Source organism: Mixophyes fleayi, chromosome 4, assembly GCF_038048845.1.
Source record: "Mixophyes fleayi isolate aMixFle1 chromosome 4, aMixFle1.hap1, whole genome shotgun sequence".
NCBI classification, from domain to species: Eukaryota; Metazoa; Chordata; class Amphibia; order Anura; family Limnodynastidae; genus Mixophyes; species Mixophyes fleayi.
The window spans coordinates 169,185,835-169,203,054 of NC_134405.1; the positions used below are offsets into that span (position 1 = coordinate 169,185,835).

The following is a 17,220-nucleotide window of genomic DNA, read 5'->3' on the forward strand; positions in this document are numbered from 1 at the left end:
ACCTGCCTCTAATAGTTTGATGCCTTTTTCATACCCTCAAACATAATGCCTATGTTTTGTCACAATTGCGTGTACTTTATAACTGCGTACATAGAATGCTGCAATGATGAATGTTAATGATCTTATCTTGTTTAAAAACTTAGTGTCATGCAGTCAGTTGTTTGCCCACAGACTGTTTTATCTTGTTCCTCTCAATAAACTTGCCTGGCTAAAAAACATTTTGAAAAATAAAGCTTCATATTGCAGGACACTATCAACCAGAAACTCGTTCCCCTGCAAGCAATTCACTTTGTTTGCAGGGACCAGGAACAGGAGTCGTGGACATAGTGGAGTCAGTATGAAGTAGCAGACAAATCATGAAATTTTGTATTCTGTACACCCAGGCAAACAATACTGGTTGTTTAATATAAAAGATATTTCAAATCACTTAGGATATGATGAATGCTCAAAAGATTTAATTTAGTAACAATGCATATAGGTGCAATATTTGCCCTAAACCATAGCAACAAATCAGATATTTTCAAAGATGCATTAAATGGATAAAGCCAATTGCTGATTGGTTGCTGTGGCACAGTGCAAATTTTGCACCCAAATATTATTAAAAATGAGTCCTAATATTCATGGTGAAATTCATGATTTTCACAACTGGAATGAAACACAAAACAGAAGGTATGAAATTTCAAATAGCTTAAACTCACAGCACAGCACTTTTTGTATCAATAGTCTTTTGAATGGAAAAGTCACTGGAAAGAGATAATATTTTTGTCCCACAGATACCCCAAACAGCAGTCTTCTCGGATGAATATGTTGATTCACACAAACACATCACTGGAGTACTGATATCGCCTACATTAAGCACCTTCACAGGAGCGGCATTGCTACACTAATGAAGAAAAAGCAATGTTATAAAACAAAAAATACATTTGTTATGTTCAAAAAAAATTGTGATTTTACATTACCTACTTTAAAAACAATATATGTTTGTAGATTATTCCCATGATCAACATATGTTTTGTTTGTGTTAGTGCATGGTAAAATTAAGCAATTATTTTATCAAGCTAAATGAATAACTGTCCATGGTTTCATTTTAATCTGAAGATGAGCAAATTATGTTTACTTTATAATTTCATTTCCTTGAGGAACTCTTTGATAGCCCACACAAATGGTTATTGCTTAATCAGTTTAGTAGAAAAAGGAAAAATGTTGACACCACCAGAAGGTATATATAGTGTGACTTCTAATATTCTTCCTTGTCATTAGAATGACTTACCAAGAGATCTCTGAAAAATATATCCAAAGAAACTTGGCAGGGAACTATTGGGACTGTCACAGAGTTCCTCAAAGAAATTAAATGATCAGGTAATTTGCTTATTTACTTTTTAGACTCCATGGCAGCCCAAACAGATGGGATGTATCCAAGCAATCAAATATGTGAAATCAAACATTGATCAATTCATGCACATAAATTAGATTTTATTGATTAATTACTTGAAGCCAAACCAAGTGACCTCAGAAGTCATGACATCCAGAAGGTAGTGTCTTCATGACAACCCTGCTGCTTTGTAAAGATCTTCGGCGTGTGACCTATTAGTCTGCTCTTGCGGAATGTGCGCTCAATATGTTTACTATCTAACATACTTTACTTTTATATGCCTGTGAAATAGGTTCTGTAAACTATCTTTCAAGCTTTGACCTAGTCTAAGACCTTCAGGAAGTACATGGAGATGGTTGACATGCTTTGTTCTGAAAAGATGAACAGATTTTGCTCAACCAGATCTAATGTATACAATTGTTCCTCCTTCTCATCAACTGACTCTGGAATTTTGAAATTACTTTAGGCAAGAATTTTATTTGCAGCACCACTTTATGAGTGTATGTTCAGAAAATATTTTTTGTAACAGAGTCTAAATCTCGGGACTCCGCACTCACGATTAGCAGATGGGATGGGTATCAAAATCACTATTTTGAGTGCGAGACATTTGAGTGATGCTTTCCGTCGGGGTACAAAGGGCCTGTAAAATGAGATTGAGATCCTAAAGGTGCCACAAAATATTTTATGCAAAGACGAATTCTTTTTGCTTAACAGAGTCTCTTGATTAAATTGTTTGATATTAATCCTGTGGTCCAGATACCTGTAGCTTCAACTTACTAAAGGGAAGGCCGTTCTGTAAACCATCTTGAAGAAAGTCCAGTATCTGACGTATGCTAGCATCTGATGCACTGATTAATTTGTACTTGAACAAACATATAAACATTTTCCAAACCCTGTAGTATGTTATGGAAGAATTCTTCTTTCTTGCCAGCAGTAGTACTTCAATCACTTTGTCAGATGACTTTACTGTTCAACAGTGACCGCTAAATCTCAGCACCATCAAAGTTGATTCTTCTTTTCTGAGATTCTTCTCTTAGATAAAAGACAAGTCCCTGATGTAGAATGTCTAGCCGAGATAGTAGGTCAAAAAAGGTTGTTTTTTTATTTATTTTTTTGAGACCCCCCCCTTCTCCACATAAAATACATTTAATAGGATGTTCTTAATGTCTACTGAACATAAAATGCATTATCCCACAATATCGGTTCTCCCACGGGCTGACTATAGTCCTTTACCTTGGGATTGGACCCCACAGCACTCCAGCTCCCTATTGTGCACCATGCCATCTATTTTGCAGCTCTGCTGTTGGAACTTCACGCTGAGGCCTAGACCACATGTCGGACTAGCCCCACAAGTGGTGTCCCCTTCTGTCCGCTTACCTGGCCAATTTACTGGTCTCCTTCAGTAATGCCATAGGCTAACTACATACCTCCAACTCCTCAGTATACTTATTATACCCTGTGCTATATATTCTACAGCTATTCAATTGGACATTCCCCTTGTGGCCCAGACTGCTCGTCAGTCCAGTACCTTGCACGCTGCCCTCCCAACGACCCGGTTGGCGCAGACAGCACAAAGGGCTCCCTGACCTCATGCACTGCTTGAACCTACCTTTGTGCCACTGCTCCGCACAGTCCTCGGGTCTCAGTTTGCCGCACTAGAAATGACTTGGTACCCATTGTGGCTCCACATTCAGCATCCGCTCCTTTTGAAGATGTCTAACTCTGGGTCGAGACTGCTGCATAAGCGGTGCTCATTACGCAGACACTTGGAAGGTCTAAGACTGGGAACCTCAGACCTGTACTCTACTGCAGATTTCAATACTTCAGTGTCTGTCTGGCTGCATGAGCTACCTGAAGTACACCTGTAAGGCACCTCAACAACCAGGTAATATGTCTGAGCTATTTGTTCCCTGACAAAAGTATCATCAAGAAAAGGGGAACCTAGGGGGAAAAGTGGAATAAAACTGTCATACAAAAAAGGAGCGCCATTTTATCATTACGGTTCCTTCAGACTGCCTCTGGATCCAGTATCTCTCTCCTCCTAAATGGGGAAGGACAAGAATAGCACATCAAAAATAGATTCCAGGAAACTAAGAGATACTCCCAACTGCCCTGATTCCAGATAATTCTTAAAGATCTCCACTTCCTCTGCCACGACTGAAGATAATCAACCCGTATCACTGTTGCATTTACTAGCATCTGGTAGGTCTTCCCGTTGGAAGCTCCATCCCTCCACTCCATGACTCAGGGTAACAAAAACATTGGGGATATCCTACAACTCAAAATCCTTACAACTGTGACAAAAAGAGTGTGACAGGATGGACCGCCTATGCCACCCTGTCTGTTGTTGCTGGGAACGGGCTGGGCTTACTTTGATACGTCCCCTTTCAATATTCCAAATATGTCCCTCCTGTCGCAGTAGGAGGAGCCTGCTGCCACCACTGGGCTCCTTTATGGCGCCCAGAACCATGTTCCTTCTGGGTAACTGTCTCTGCTAGTGTACTTCCATACTTGTACACTTGGGCTGGCACCCCTGACTGCTTACTATGGATCAGGGTGCTGTGGATGGATCCCCCTGGCCAGCTGCTGGGTAGCGGCAGAGTGGTGGTACTGGAGAGCTGGGTCCAACCTCAGAAACAGCCGGAGAACGAATTAGATTTAGGGTTTAATCTGCAGGTCACAGGATTACAGCAATATTGAAGAAGTCGTAAAGCAGTATCTTAAAGCAGAGTGATGTTTTATTTCACTCAGGTGCCCTGACAAGGACAGTTCCACTGATTAAAGGTATCAGTGGTCAGGCAGATGGAACATCAGAATGATACATTTCAGTGTACAGGGCAGTGCTTTTTATACAGATTTGGACACAGGCTATTTTTAGAATCAGGATGTAACCTGTTTACCAAAACATAGATTTACATACATTGCAAAGCTAACACTATTTACACTTATCTGTGATATCTTAAAAACCTTGCTGTGGTTTCCAGCATCTTATTTCAGAGGCAGGAGATCTACTAGCAAGTCAAAAGGTCTAATTGACATGAATACTTTCTTCAGACAAATCGCAGAATACACATTCCAAAAGAAGGGTACAAACCCCAAACAAGTTATTTCCCACGTGACAATACACAAACGACTTTCTAAACAAAGGTTCATTGTATCAGATATATACATCAGAAATAAGGCATTTCTTTTGGCAAGGTAAAAAACAGAAAAAAAAAGAATTTTCTCCCCTGGTCTCAAAGATTTCATATATCGATATATACACAATATAAAAAATAAGTGCATGTGCAATTATATAAAATAAGCACCCTACGCAATTTCCTTATAAATAACTTATGGTATAAATTTATTTAAAGTGATCCAGTCACAGACACTCTCTGCAATTATATTTTCTATCCACTGCTCACAATGTCCTGGATCCAGTAGTCCTATGTAGTGTCCAAGCCTCCACATACCTCGAAATCTTTATCTTTTCCTTCTTCAGTATCAGCTATATATTGCTCTGAAGAAAATTCTATATCCAATTCATTAACAACTTAGACTCTTCTGTTGGTTGCACAGATTATTATTATTAGGGCAGCACGGTGGTTAAGTGGTTAGCACTTCTGCCTTACAGCACTGGGGTCATGAGTTCGATTCTCAACCATGGCCTTATCTTTGAGGAGTTTGTATGTTCTCCATGTGTTTGCGTGGGTTTCCTCCCACACTCCAAAAGCATACTGGTAGGTTAATTGGCTGCTAACAAATTGTCCCTAGTCTGTTGGAACGACTTGACAAAATTGAGCTTCAGCAGAATAGTTTAACATCTATTTCAAAATCACTCTGTGAAGTAAGTTATGTTAAATAACAAATTAAAATGCAATTAGATGTTAACCTTTACATATTAAGTAGCAAGTAAAAAGACACAGTTCTCTCTTAAGCATGTAAGACTCTTTATCTGAAAGCAAAACCATTACTAGCATAAATGTGTATCTAATAATTGCTTCTCAGAAATGGCATTTTGTTTATACAAGAGCCTTGTATATCAGTCAGATCTTATCAAACTTGTCTTATTTCCTCATGGAGTCTGGTGAAAATAGTATTGTCTATAGCTCTGACAATCGGCTAATAAGAAATACATGTTATTCAAAAATGAAATGCTATTGAAACTGAGTGAGAAAAGCAACAATAATAACAGCTTTTTAGTGTGGGAACCTTTAGTCCAACAATGAAAGTATAAAATGAGCAGCACAGTGGCTTAATGGTTAGCACTTCTGTCTCACAGCACTGGGGTCATGAGTTCGAATCTCAACCATGGCCTTATCTTTGAGTTTGTATGTTCTCCACATGTTTGCGTGGGTTTCCTCCCACACTCCAAAAGCATATTGGTAGGTTAATTGGCTGCTAACAAATTGTCCCTAGTCTGTGTGTCTGTCTGTGTTAGGGAATTTAAACTATAAGCCCCAATGTGGCAGGGACTGATGTGAGTGAGTTCTCTGTACAGTGCTGCGGAATTAGTGGCGCTATATAAATAAATGATGATTATTTTCTTTAGGGTTAATCTGGGTACACATCTATGCAAACATAGGCTGGGCACAAACTACAGAAAATTTCTCCTGATGCAATATCGTTAACGATTTTACGAATGACTGAAGGTCCCAATCAGCATGCCTATTCATGTGTGCACACTATGTACGTTTTACAAGATTTACCTTCAGATCTGTGCTCTTCATCTGTCATAACCAACTGCTGAAAAGATCGTGACTCTATATATTCTAAAGAGATTTGCCTACACTGCTGGTCGTGCGTGCATGCACACTGCAGAAATGGAACAACAACGTTCCATCGCTTAACAAGCGTTTTAGTCCATTTATAAAATCAAATCAAATGATACAATGTGCTTTGTAATGATTATCGTTCATCGTTGGAGTGTACACACTAATGCAATATTGGGCCAAATTGTCGTTTATCGTGTGATTGGTCCGATAATCGGGTGAACAACCTTAGAGTGTACCCAGCCTTTTTTCAGATGCAATTTCTGGAATGATTTCAGAAACTACTGAAAGCCCTTATTAAGCATGCCTATTTATGCATACACACCTACATGATTTACCTTGAGATCTGTGATGTTCATTTCACATAACCATCTGCTGAAAAGATCGTAACTCCGCACTCACGATCAGCATTGTAGGCAGATATCTGCAGTGTGTGTGCATACACACTTCCATATTTGCCCGACATCAATCCATCATTGATCGTGATTTTTTAGAAAACCAAATCAACAGTTGCGATGTGTTTTGATACAATAAAATCTGATCATGGAAGCTACACACTCTTGCATATCTGAACAAATGGTCATGAATCGTGTGATCTGCATGATAATTGCATAGATGTGTACCCCCCAGATTAACACTCCAAACATAACGCTTACATGCAACCATTGGATAACTCATAACATATTCCACAAACATAATTATTTAATTTACCAGTTTTCTTTTCTTCCACAGGCTCCGCAAGAGTACGGAGAAAGAGAAAAACCAAAGCTAACTAAAATCTGCAAAAACACACAAAAAAAACCCCTAAATACGGCTTACCGTCCTTCAGCATTTTGGGAGCAGATACAGGCTCCATGCTGCAGTCTGTGACCAGGCTTAGTAATGCTGAAGCGTACAGTGTCCTTCCTCCTTGAGTGCTGACCTAGATATATCATTCTCCTGGGTTATGCTCAGATATTAATGCACCTCAATTGCAACCTTAGGTAGTAGATAAACCCTTGTCCTGGAGGCTAATCCATATGTAAGAGACACCTGGAACTTCCAGATCCTCTTTTGAACTTTTTCCTTCTCTTCTCATCTGACTAAAGATTAACCATTTGTGTGGGTTGCAATGGAGTCGGAGAATGAAATGTTATTTTCCCTTGGCCTAAGAAACTGTATGGCAGCTGTGATCCATGTTAACAAATTTAGAGATAATGCCTAAAGATTTTGCGGATTATTGAAAAATAAAGTGACAGTAAATTCTAATCTTGGAATTGGTGCATATCTTCCTTTAAAGACAGGTATGCAGGATGAAACCTATGCAACCTGTAAGTGTTCATCAGGAGGGAGTCATTTGTGTATGGACAGGGGTGAAATTAAACATAATTTAGCAAGATTTGTGAATGTGGAAACTAAAAAGTGTTGTCAGCTGGTGCAGCAAAGGAAGACAGATGGTAAAGTCCCTCTTGTATGTTCTTTGAGAGTGTGGGACCTAGCTTCCAATACCCGCTCAGGGCTAAGGTTAGATCTGGCAAATAACTATACAGTAAATGTTACATTAGAAACTGGTTAAGAGTCCATATGACTGATGTGAAAAAGCTATTGCCCCACAACAATGTTTTGACATCTTTCACATACCTTTATTGTAGTATCTTCAAAAATTGCAATAATTCCATTTGCTGTACCAACCAGGAGAAAAGATTTCTTCTGGCTAAAATAATACAAATATAAAAATAATACAATTTAGGGATAAAATATCTTTGACGAACACAAGTCATAGTAGAATGATGGGGAACATTTTTTACCCTTTTATTGCAAAATATAATGTCCCTCTCACCCTTTATTGTTCTGCTAACTCAGTGTGGTTCTGTAGTTTGTGCGGCAGAATATTACTTGTGGGTGGACATTGCCTTTAAATGGATTAACTTGTTAAAAAGGAGACATTTTATCATTTAAATCTATGTGTATGATATTCAAAAAATACACTTTACGTACAAATAGATTGAAATTAAAATTATTTTTTGTTCTATGATAGGTAGATACAGTAATTAACTCTATTATGAAGCTTTTAGTCCTGACCTGTAACACCCAACTTGTTTATAGTCAACAATATTGCTGTCTGACATAATCAAGCCAAAATGAAACAAGAAAAAAAGGAATTGAAGACGAGGTCTCACAGAGATTGCCATATTCTTTAACATACAGCTGTTGCATTATTTTAAATATGTTGGAGTTACATTGCAGCATTAAGTATTACACTATACAGAATTGAAGCACAAGCTGGCTTTAAAATGGATGGTTTTGAGCCTTGTGCAAAATGAAATGTATGCAAAACAAAATAAGTTATTTGTATGAACTGATCCTTCACTGACAGTTACATGTTCCATCACAGAACACTCTCCAATGAGTTATGGGACACAGGTGACATGACTACTTATCAAATATAAGGATATTATTATGGTCACTCATTTGTGCTGCAGTGCCAGACAGTGGGAAAAGCAGGGGACACATAATATATATATATATATATATATATATATATATATATATATATATATATATATATATATATATATATATATATATATATATATATACATACATACATACATACACACACAAGTTAACCCGTGCATGATACTCATGCATTCTAGTCAAATCAAGATACTTAAGGTCTTAAAAAGGTTCTTGTCATGCATTTGGGCCTAGCCCAGGCCTCCTCAGGGGATGATCGTTACTTCCCGACGCAAGCGCCCTTTTTAATGTGTGTTCATGAGGTAAAATTACCTCACGAAAATGAGTTTGACCCCTCAACTCGTAAATTTAGCCTTTACTACCCCTCCCACGGGGGGAAGGGGGGGATGATGGAAGTTAACTGACTTGACTATTCTAATTTTTTTGTCAAATAATGTCAGTATACCAAATTTCAGGTCAATTGGATGAGCCCTTTCTGAGAAAATAGTTTTTTCCACACACACACACACACACACACACTAACGCACGCCTCTACACATGTGTGTTCATGAGGTAAAATTACCTCACGAAAATGAGTTTGAGCCCTACCAAATTTCAGCCCTTTTTGAATTTTTTTCCCCACACACACTAAGAATTTAGTAGGTCAGTGTATAACTCTGCCCAGCAGGTGGCGCTGCAACTTGTTTTTTTTTTCCACACACACACAGACGCCACTAAGCATTTATATATTAGATATATATATATATATATATATATATATATATATATATATATATATATATATATATATATATATATATATATATATATATATATATATATATATATATATATATATATATATATAAGGTTCTGTTTGACAGAAGTATGTATGTATGTATGTATATATTTTTATATGACCAAATTTTAATGTCCCTTATGTAATATTATATGTACATACTGTCATAGTTACATATACTATTTGTAGATGTTTCCTGCCATGATGAAAGATGCATGTTCTCTTGGTAACTATTTCAATGTTATATAGAGTATCCTGTAATTAGATTTACCAATCCCTTGCTAATGCTTCCAGCACTGGAGTTTTAAAGGCTATCATGACAACCAAAAATGTCTCCCTTGCTAAATCTCCTAGGAGATGGATTATAACTTTTAAAACTCTCCAGCCATAGGGATTAAATATTGATTTGGGCTATAATGTTTTTTTTACATCTGAGGTTCACAAAAAGAGTCAAAAAGTTGTGGATTAAAAATGGCAACAAAGGGTAAAAAGGGCAACTAAGGGTTGTTAACCAAATGGTTTTATACAGAATTCATTTTACTACAATGATTTCTATGAATTAAATATGATATATAGGAGATTGCTTTCGGTGTATTGGAGGCTATATGGAGGTTGAATTTTACTGGATATGATGCAATAAACATTTTCTATATTTAAATTAAATTAGTACCCTTAGAATGAAAATATATGTGTTTTCTTTTATGTGAGAGATAATAAGTAGCCATTAATAGCGGTGCCAAAAATACTAATACAAGCCCTGTATTGTTTATTTTAACTCTCACTCTAAGTGTTTGCGTGAGTTTCCTCCAGGTGCTCCGGTTTCCTCGCACACGCCAAACACATACTGGTAGGTTCATTGGCTGCTGACAAAATTAATCATAGTGTGTGTCTGTATGTGCATTGGGGAATAGAGAGTGTAAGCTCCAATGATAAAGTGAATGACAAGTATTCTTCACTGCAGAACTGATGGTGCTATATAAATTATGATGTTGGTGAAGTTAATATGAAGTTAATATAAGGTTATGAATATTTCTTTTAGAAATAATATACAAAGTTTCACACACACCTTTTTTTTTTATAAATGAGATTTAAATATGGATGAATTATATTTGGCTGTATTTTTTATATTGGTTAGTTTGCATACTTTACTTTGGCATTAATATTTACTGTTTATTAGCATGAAAAATGCATGCTGTACTTCAATGTAGATCTGTGCTATTATTACGAATAGCATCATGGTTTCACTTGCAATTTCTTTAAGTACGAATTAATAGTCACTGACTATATTTGGCTATATTTAGCTTGATTAAATACTTTGTATTGACATTAACATTTTACTATAATTAATGTGCATCATTGTAAAAAAAGGAATACTTTACTCTGGTAATGATCTACTAAGAGAAATGCTAGAATTACAAATAGCATAATTGTCTTCTTGCATTTTTCTTCAAGTAAAGATTTACCAATTTCACTCTAAATATTGAAAGGAATACATAGAGACTGCTATTATAAAAACTGTCTCTAAAGTAAAACGTGCATATTATAGATGTATGTGCAGTTTTGTCGGCATTCTACAACAATTACTGATTCACAATTGTGATTCCTGATAGTCTATTATAGATTGTAATTAAATTTTGTTAAATATTCTTTCATTTTTTTGCATAACATTTTAACAAATTTAATATCAATTGAATATATAAACATTTTTTGATATATATTCAGGCCCGGCGCTCCCATTAGGCAAGGTTAGGCAATTGCCTAGGGCGCCGGGCTCTGCAGGGCGCCTCAAAATTAAAAAAAAAAATGACTATGGTCATTTAAAACGGAAATCCACGGGGAGAAGAGGAGGGGAGGGGCTATGAATCTTACCTGCATGAAGCTGCTCCTCTCTGCTCTGTCTCCTCCCCTCCGCTCACTGACAGTGACAGGCCGTGATGGCCCGACAGTGTCTGTGAGTGGAGGGGAGAAGACAGAGCAGAGAGGAGCAGCTTCATGCAGGTAAGTTAAAGAAAGACATGGGGAGCTGAGGGGAGGGAAGCGCAGCGCGAATTTTGACAGGGGGGCGCCAATTTTTAAAGGGGGGGGCGCCGATTTTCACACTGTGCCTAGGGCGCCAAGGACCCTAGCACCTGCGCTGTATATATTGTGCATTTTCCAACATTTTATTTAGTTACAACGCTGATAAGGATGCTCTATAAAAAAAGAAGAGGCAGCATTCCTTAAAAAAGCCGTTCCAGGCAAAACTGTTGCAGATGCTTCCCCTGTGCTTATTACACTGCAGCTATTGTGTTGGATGATACAGTTTCTTTAGGAGATCACAATCTCTTCAGTGTTACTTTATAAAACATACAATTGCAAAAAACTACTCATTTGTACGTATTTGACTATCATGCGTGTTTGGCATATTTAAATAAATGGTATTACATTCTATGCCTATGGTACTACAACTGCAGATCATTATATGATTACTATGTCGGAGTGGGTGAGTCTTACAAGCCGGATGATCTGGATGATTAGAATACTGCATTTTGGAGACATTTACAATGATTATGTTGAGACTTATATTTTGTATTATTATGTGTTTCTGTTGATATATACTATTATTCATGTAAATGTATAAAATATTTTAGTCCAGTAATGGTGGATATTGTGATTAAATTGTTATACTGGTTATTTATATTGTGTTCATAATTGAAGGATTGATAGGTAGCGGTGGTAGTCAGCACATCGATGCCGACTACCACTACAATATTTACCCCAATGCGGCGACCCCGAACGGCTACTTCACGACCTGGCTACAGGACGACTGCTGTGACCGCCGACTGCCAGGGATCGCGACCAATGAAGAATCCGGCCACTCTGCATGACGTCACTGCCGACCGCGATGCTCTTCTCCTTGCTGTAAGTATGCAGCTATAGACAATGTACTTTGCTTAGCGTTGTACATTGTCTATGGCCGCATACTTACATTTCCACCTTACCAGCAAGGAGAAGAGGTCGTGAAGTAGCCGTTTGGGGTCACCACGTCGGGGTAAGAATTGTCGGAATAATTGCAGCCATTATTCCGTACCCCACCCGGTAGGTAGCCATGTGATATTTCTGCATTGAATTTGGAGCACTTTGTGTGTTATTGCTTTATTTTTTATTTGTAATCCATACCTCTGCCTTATTAGACAAGCAAAAAACAAGCATGTCACAGAGTCAGGCATTTTCTGAAGGCGATGCTTTGTTTTCAGGTCTTCAGTATGTGCAGCCACTATGTCACCAGACTGTGTCCCTGCTAAAATCCAGGGTTGACTCTCTTCAGGTAAAGTCGCAAGTGCAAGGCACAGGATACTACTTTCACAAAAATCCTGTAAGCAATGTAGAAAAAAAATCAATTGTAGAGTTCTTAAATGAAACCAGTAAAATGTGTCAACTTAATTTCTTACTGAAGCACATATCACATCATAATTTTAGCAGAATTTATAGAAATCATGGTAAATGGATACTGGCCTGGTCAGTATGGAGCTTGTTGCTTTTTAGAAGCAGTAGTGCCTAATAAACATACAAATAGACCTTTCACCTTTCTCCACTCAACACCTAGTCCTAGGTGCTGAAAGGTGTAGCTGATTATCTTAGACACTTTGGTGCTAGTGGTTAAGGTAATTATTTGTGTCATTTAGAGGGGGGGGGGGGGGGGAGTTGTAATTCAACAAAAGAGAAAACTGCATGTATTGATAATCATTATGGAGCCAATATAAAAAAAACATAATAAAATGTGATGGGCTGTGCACAAATGTATTCTTCTTGACAGCAGAGTTACCTCACATCTATGTCCACCTTTTATTACATCTATACAGGTTATTTGCCCTTTGTCACTACTGCCACATCCAACCCAAACGTTGCGATTCTTAAAACGTGGACTGGCAGCCACCAGACACTCAGCTGTTAAATGGCTGGGTATCACAAGATTTCTCATTAAACACAGGAGTTCTGCAGATTGCAAGATGTCATAGACCTGTAGAACAAAGAAGGGAAGGTCAGAACAGCTTTACTGTATATTTCCCAAATTCAAAATTTCATCACAATGTTTGAAGTTCAAAGTTATGGAGATGGGGCCCTCCTTCCTTTACACACAAAATAAGTTTTTCTAAAACATAAAAGCAGCATAATATCTGTTTTATAAATTACAGAATCAGCAGAAAGTCATGTTTACAGGCGCTCATTAGACATATTAGGAAATCAGCAGCCAAAAACACATTAATTCAAACCATCAAAAAACTGCACTGGGTATTAAAGTGTTTTGTTTTTACACACATGGGTGTCTTAGCACAGCTTGTCTAGAATGATAATGTGATTAACGATTAACTACTCTAGTGTTTTCACAAGTCTAAAAAATGAAAATTGCCAAGAGCACAGTTTAAAATATTTAATATTAAATATAAGACCTCCATAATTTGTTGTGAAAACTGCCCTTTCCTGGGCGCCTCGTACCCCTCTGGCCACTCCTTTAGTGTCTCTGCTTAGAATTCTTCCTATTGCTTTCTCTAATGGAGTTCCCCTGCTATTCTCTATCAACCACCACCTCTCTCTGTGAACTTATTCAATTGTTTGACCTCCAATACCACCTTTCCCTCCTAGCTGTATCTCTGCTGTCACTACCTGGATGTTACAGAGCTTCCTCAAACTCAACATCTCCAAATCCAAGCTCATCATCTTTCCTCCTGCCAATGTTGCTATCCCTCCGAATATTTCCCCATGTAGTCACCCTGGACTCTTCCCTCGTTTCATTCCTCATATTCAGTCCCTTATCATGCCCTGCTGTCTTCTCCTCTTCTGTAACAATTACTGACGTCCGTGTCCTTGTTCCTCTATCAGGAAGCAAGCAAAATCCTGGGCCATTCACTCCCAACTTTTAAACCTTAAATCCAATCCAGAATGCTGTGGCTAGGCTCATCTTAATCTCCTATTGCTCCCTTTCTGCTACTCCTGTCTCACCACCTCTCCTTCGGCAGAACGTCTGTCTGCTGTCTGTCTCCCTTGTATGCCCTGTCACGTAATTTGCTACATTTTGTGTGTATCCCCACAGTTTTACGCTCACTCATCTGTGCTACTTATGCATAATTGCCTCATGTATTTGTGATTTTGCTTACTGTATCTGTATTGCATGATTGGACGGTGCTACGGTATCTGTGGAGTCTTATAAATATATATATATAAATAATAACAATATTTAATTATACTGCAAAAAAACACTAGTTAAGAACCAGCAAACGTATAACAAAACACTATCATTTTAACAAATGCATGTGTCAGAATTTCAGACGACAATAAGCTTGCCTTCAGCACTGGCACAAACAATTCCTATTCGGTGAGGTTCATTTATATATTTGTTAATTATACAAACTGCATTATATTGGATGAAATTTTTAGGCTCAGTGGCCCTTAAAGGGCCTGTATTTACTAGAAAAACTTTATTTTAGACAAAATTGCTGTTCAAGAGTGTTATTTTGTAAAATGTACAAGTGGATGTACAGTATAACTATAAATAATGTAAGATAAATAACCTCTAAAAAAGTAAATATTTAAAGATGTAATGACTACTGTTCAATTCTTTGTGCCAACACCTACATTAAAGCAAACATTCTGGAACATCACATACAGACATGCTAAGTAAATTGTTACAATGCATATGACAAGTATAAGGCTTAAACATCACACTGCTTCTTCAACCTTGCTAAGGTTTTATTTCAACACTGCTTAAATACAGTGAGTATATTCTTATAATTTGCCAAAATATTCTAGATTTTAATCATCTCTCTATACCACAGACTTCAAAAGTAGTTTGAGAAGTATAAAAGACAGCTGATCTACATCAGAAGGTACCCAAACATGGGGATTGTGTGACCTGAAAACTGAAATGGTCCATGAAATATGATAGCCAGTATTGTTATCATGTATGTACAAGTTCAGTTACAAATGTATAAGCCAGCTGATTTTACTATCCCCTCCACAGCTGTGCTTTCCACCAAAACCGTAAGTCCGGCAGCAAGTACACGCATGCGCACCAGGAGGCATCAGGAGAATACGCTTGGCCAGAGCTACACAGCCCGCTCGGTACACGCTACAACCAACTCCGCTTACAGCCTCCACTCAAGCACCAGCAAAAACGGACCAAACTGCTCTTATAAGAGCAAATAGAGCAAAAGTGAAACCAACACACACTCAGAACACACACCATAATATATAACTCAGACCTGGTACTTAGACACATAGCCCCATACACCCAATCCACTACATAAAGAGCTATAAACTACACAAAAACACAAACATTCCTTACACCACATCCTCATATCCACATAAAGCACTTATGTAGGAACTCTCTACCAACATTGACCTATAAACAAACAAGAGATATAGAGACCACTGCCCGCAACAAATGGCAGTGCTATAAACAAGAGCTATAAACACATCCAATATACAGAGGGTACCACTCCACAGCGATATACACTGCAATAGAGCTGTAAACAGGGCAAAAGAGCTATAGACAAACACCAGCAAAACAAGCTATAATCAACTGCTTCAACAAAAAGCATATACGTATATTGTTGGTACCCTATCTGTGTTCTCTCACCCCCTCCCCCCCCCCCCCTACCTCTTTTTCTCCACCCCAGGTTGCGCCACGGCACATACAACGAGAAAAAAAACGAACTCAGGAGTTGGAACACCTGAAAATTCCAGAACGGCAGCACCAACCCCAAAGGTTACAAGCGCAGACGACCAGGGTAAGCTCCCTCAAAAGAGCCCCCGCCACTTATCCCTCAAGCTGATTTTACTATAATTGGTATCCACCAGAAAATATGGGAAAAAAAACCGAAAGAAAAAAACGGGTGGAGTTCACAAACGTTACTGGAGGTTTGTACTACACATTTTAGCATACAAGAAGATTGCTATTTCTACAAAATAACACTAGGAACAAACATCTTTAGAAAGTAGCATTATAGGTTCATACTTCATAAATTTACCACAGAACAGACACATTTGGTTGTAGAAGAAGACAAAACGTATGGCAGGTTAAACATTTATTGTTAAATGCAGATAAACATTTCTAAGTATAAAATACAACATAATTTTAAAAAATGTGAAGAAAAAAAAATAATACGAACATAAATAATCTTTCATAACATTTACACAAGAAAGGAGACCACAGATTTACACATGCAGAGACAAATAATTATATGTCAGTTTGTAAGAATTATGAACAAAAATGGATAAAAATGAAAATAACTACAATAATAAACATAAAGATACATCCTTGTGGCACCAAAAATAAGGATATGTACATGCAACGGTCAAAGCAATAATTGTGTGCTGCTATACATAACAATGTTCTCTCCATTGTTTGTCCTATTATAATAGTGTGTTAGACCACTGACCACCAGTCTAACCTGGCAGTCAGACCAGGCAGACAGAGGCTCATTAGCTAGGAATAAAATAATTAAATTGCAAAAAAAAAAAATTAAGTGGGTCCAGTCCAGCAAACAACCGGGCAATATCTTCCAGAGCCTTCATAAATAATATAAGTGTGTTCAGCAGCCAGCAAATGAGCAATAATATAGGTGTTGGCAATAACCTCCAACATTTTTCATTATTATTGCAAAGTATTACACTGCCCCAACCTGGCTACGTCTTAATACCATCAGGCATCAATTCCCGACCATGGCCTTATCTGTGTGGAGTTTGTATGTTCTCCCCGTGTTTGCGTGGGTTTCCTCCGGGTGCTCCGGTTTCCTCCCACACTCTAAAAACATACTGGTAGGTTAAGTGGCTGTTATCAAAATTGACCCTAGTCTATCTGTCTGTCTATCTGTGCATGT

At 37.8% G+C, this 17,220-nt stretch overlaps 1 protein-coding gene across 3 annotated transcripts in view; it reads right to left on the bottom strand.

Moving 5' to 3' along the window:
* The window catches only part of LRRK2 (leucine rich repeat kinase 2), a 173,818-nt gene that overhangs the window by 13,696 nt on the left and 142,902 nt on the right, over positions 1-17,220 (bottom strand). For all 3 annotated transcript variants that reach the window (XM_075208827.1, XM_075208826.1, XM_075208825.1), the window contains exons 45-48: positions 13,167-13,361; positions 12,521-12,714; positions 7,747-7,819; positions 699-883 (exon numbers count right to left, since the gene is read on the bottom strand). In XM_075208827.1, the coding sequence (XP_075064928.1) occupies positions 699-883; positions 7,747-7,819; positions 12,521-12,714; positions 13,167-13,361 (647 nt within the window). The remainder of the gene's footprint in view (positions 1-698; positions 884-7,746; positions 7,820-12,520; positions 12,715-13,166; positions 13,362-17,220) is intronic.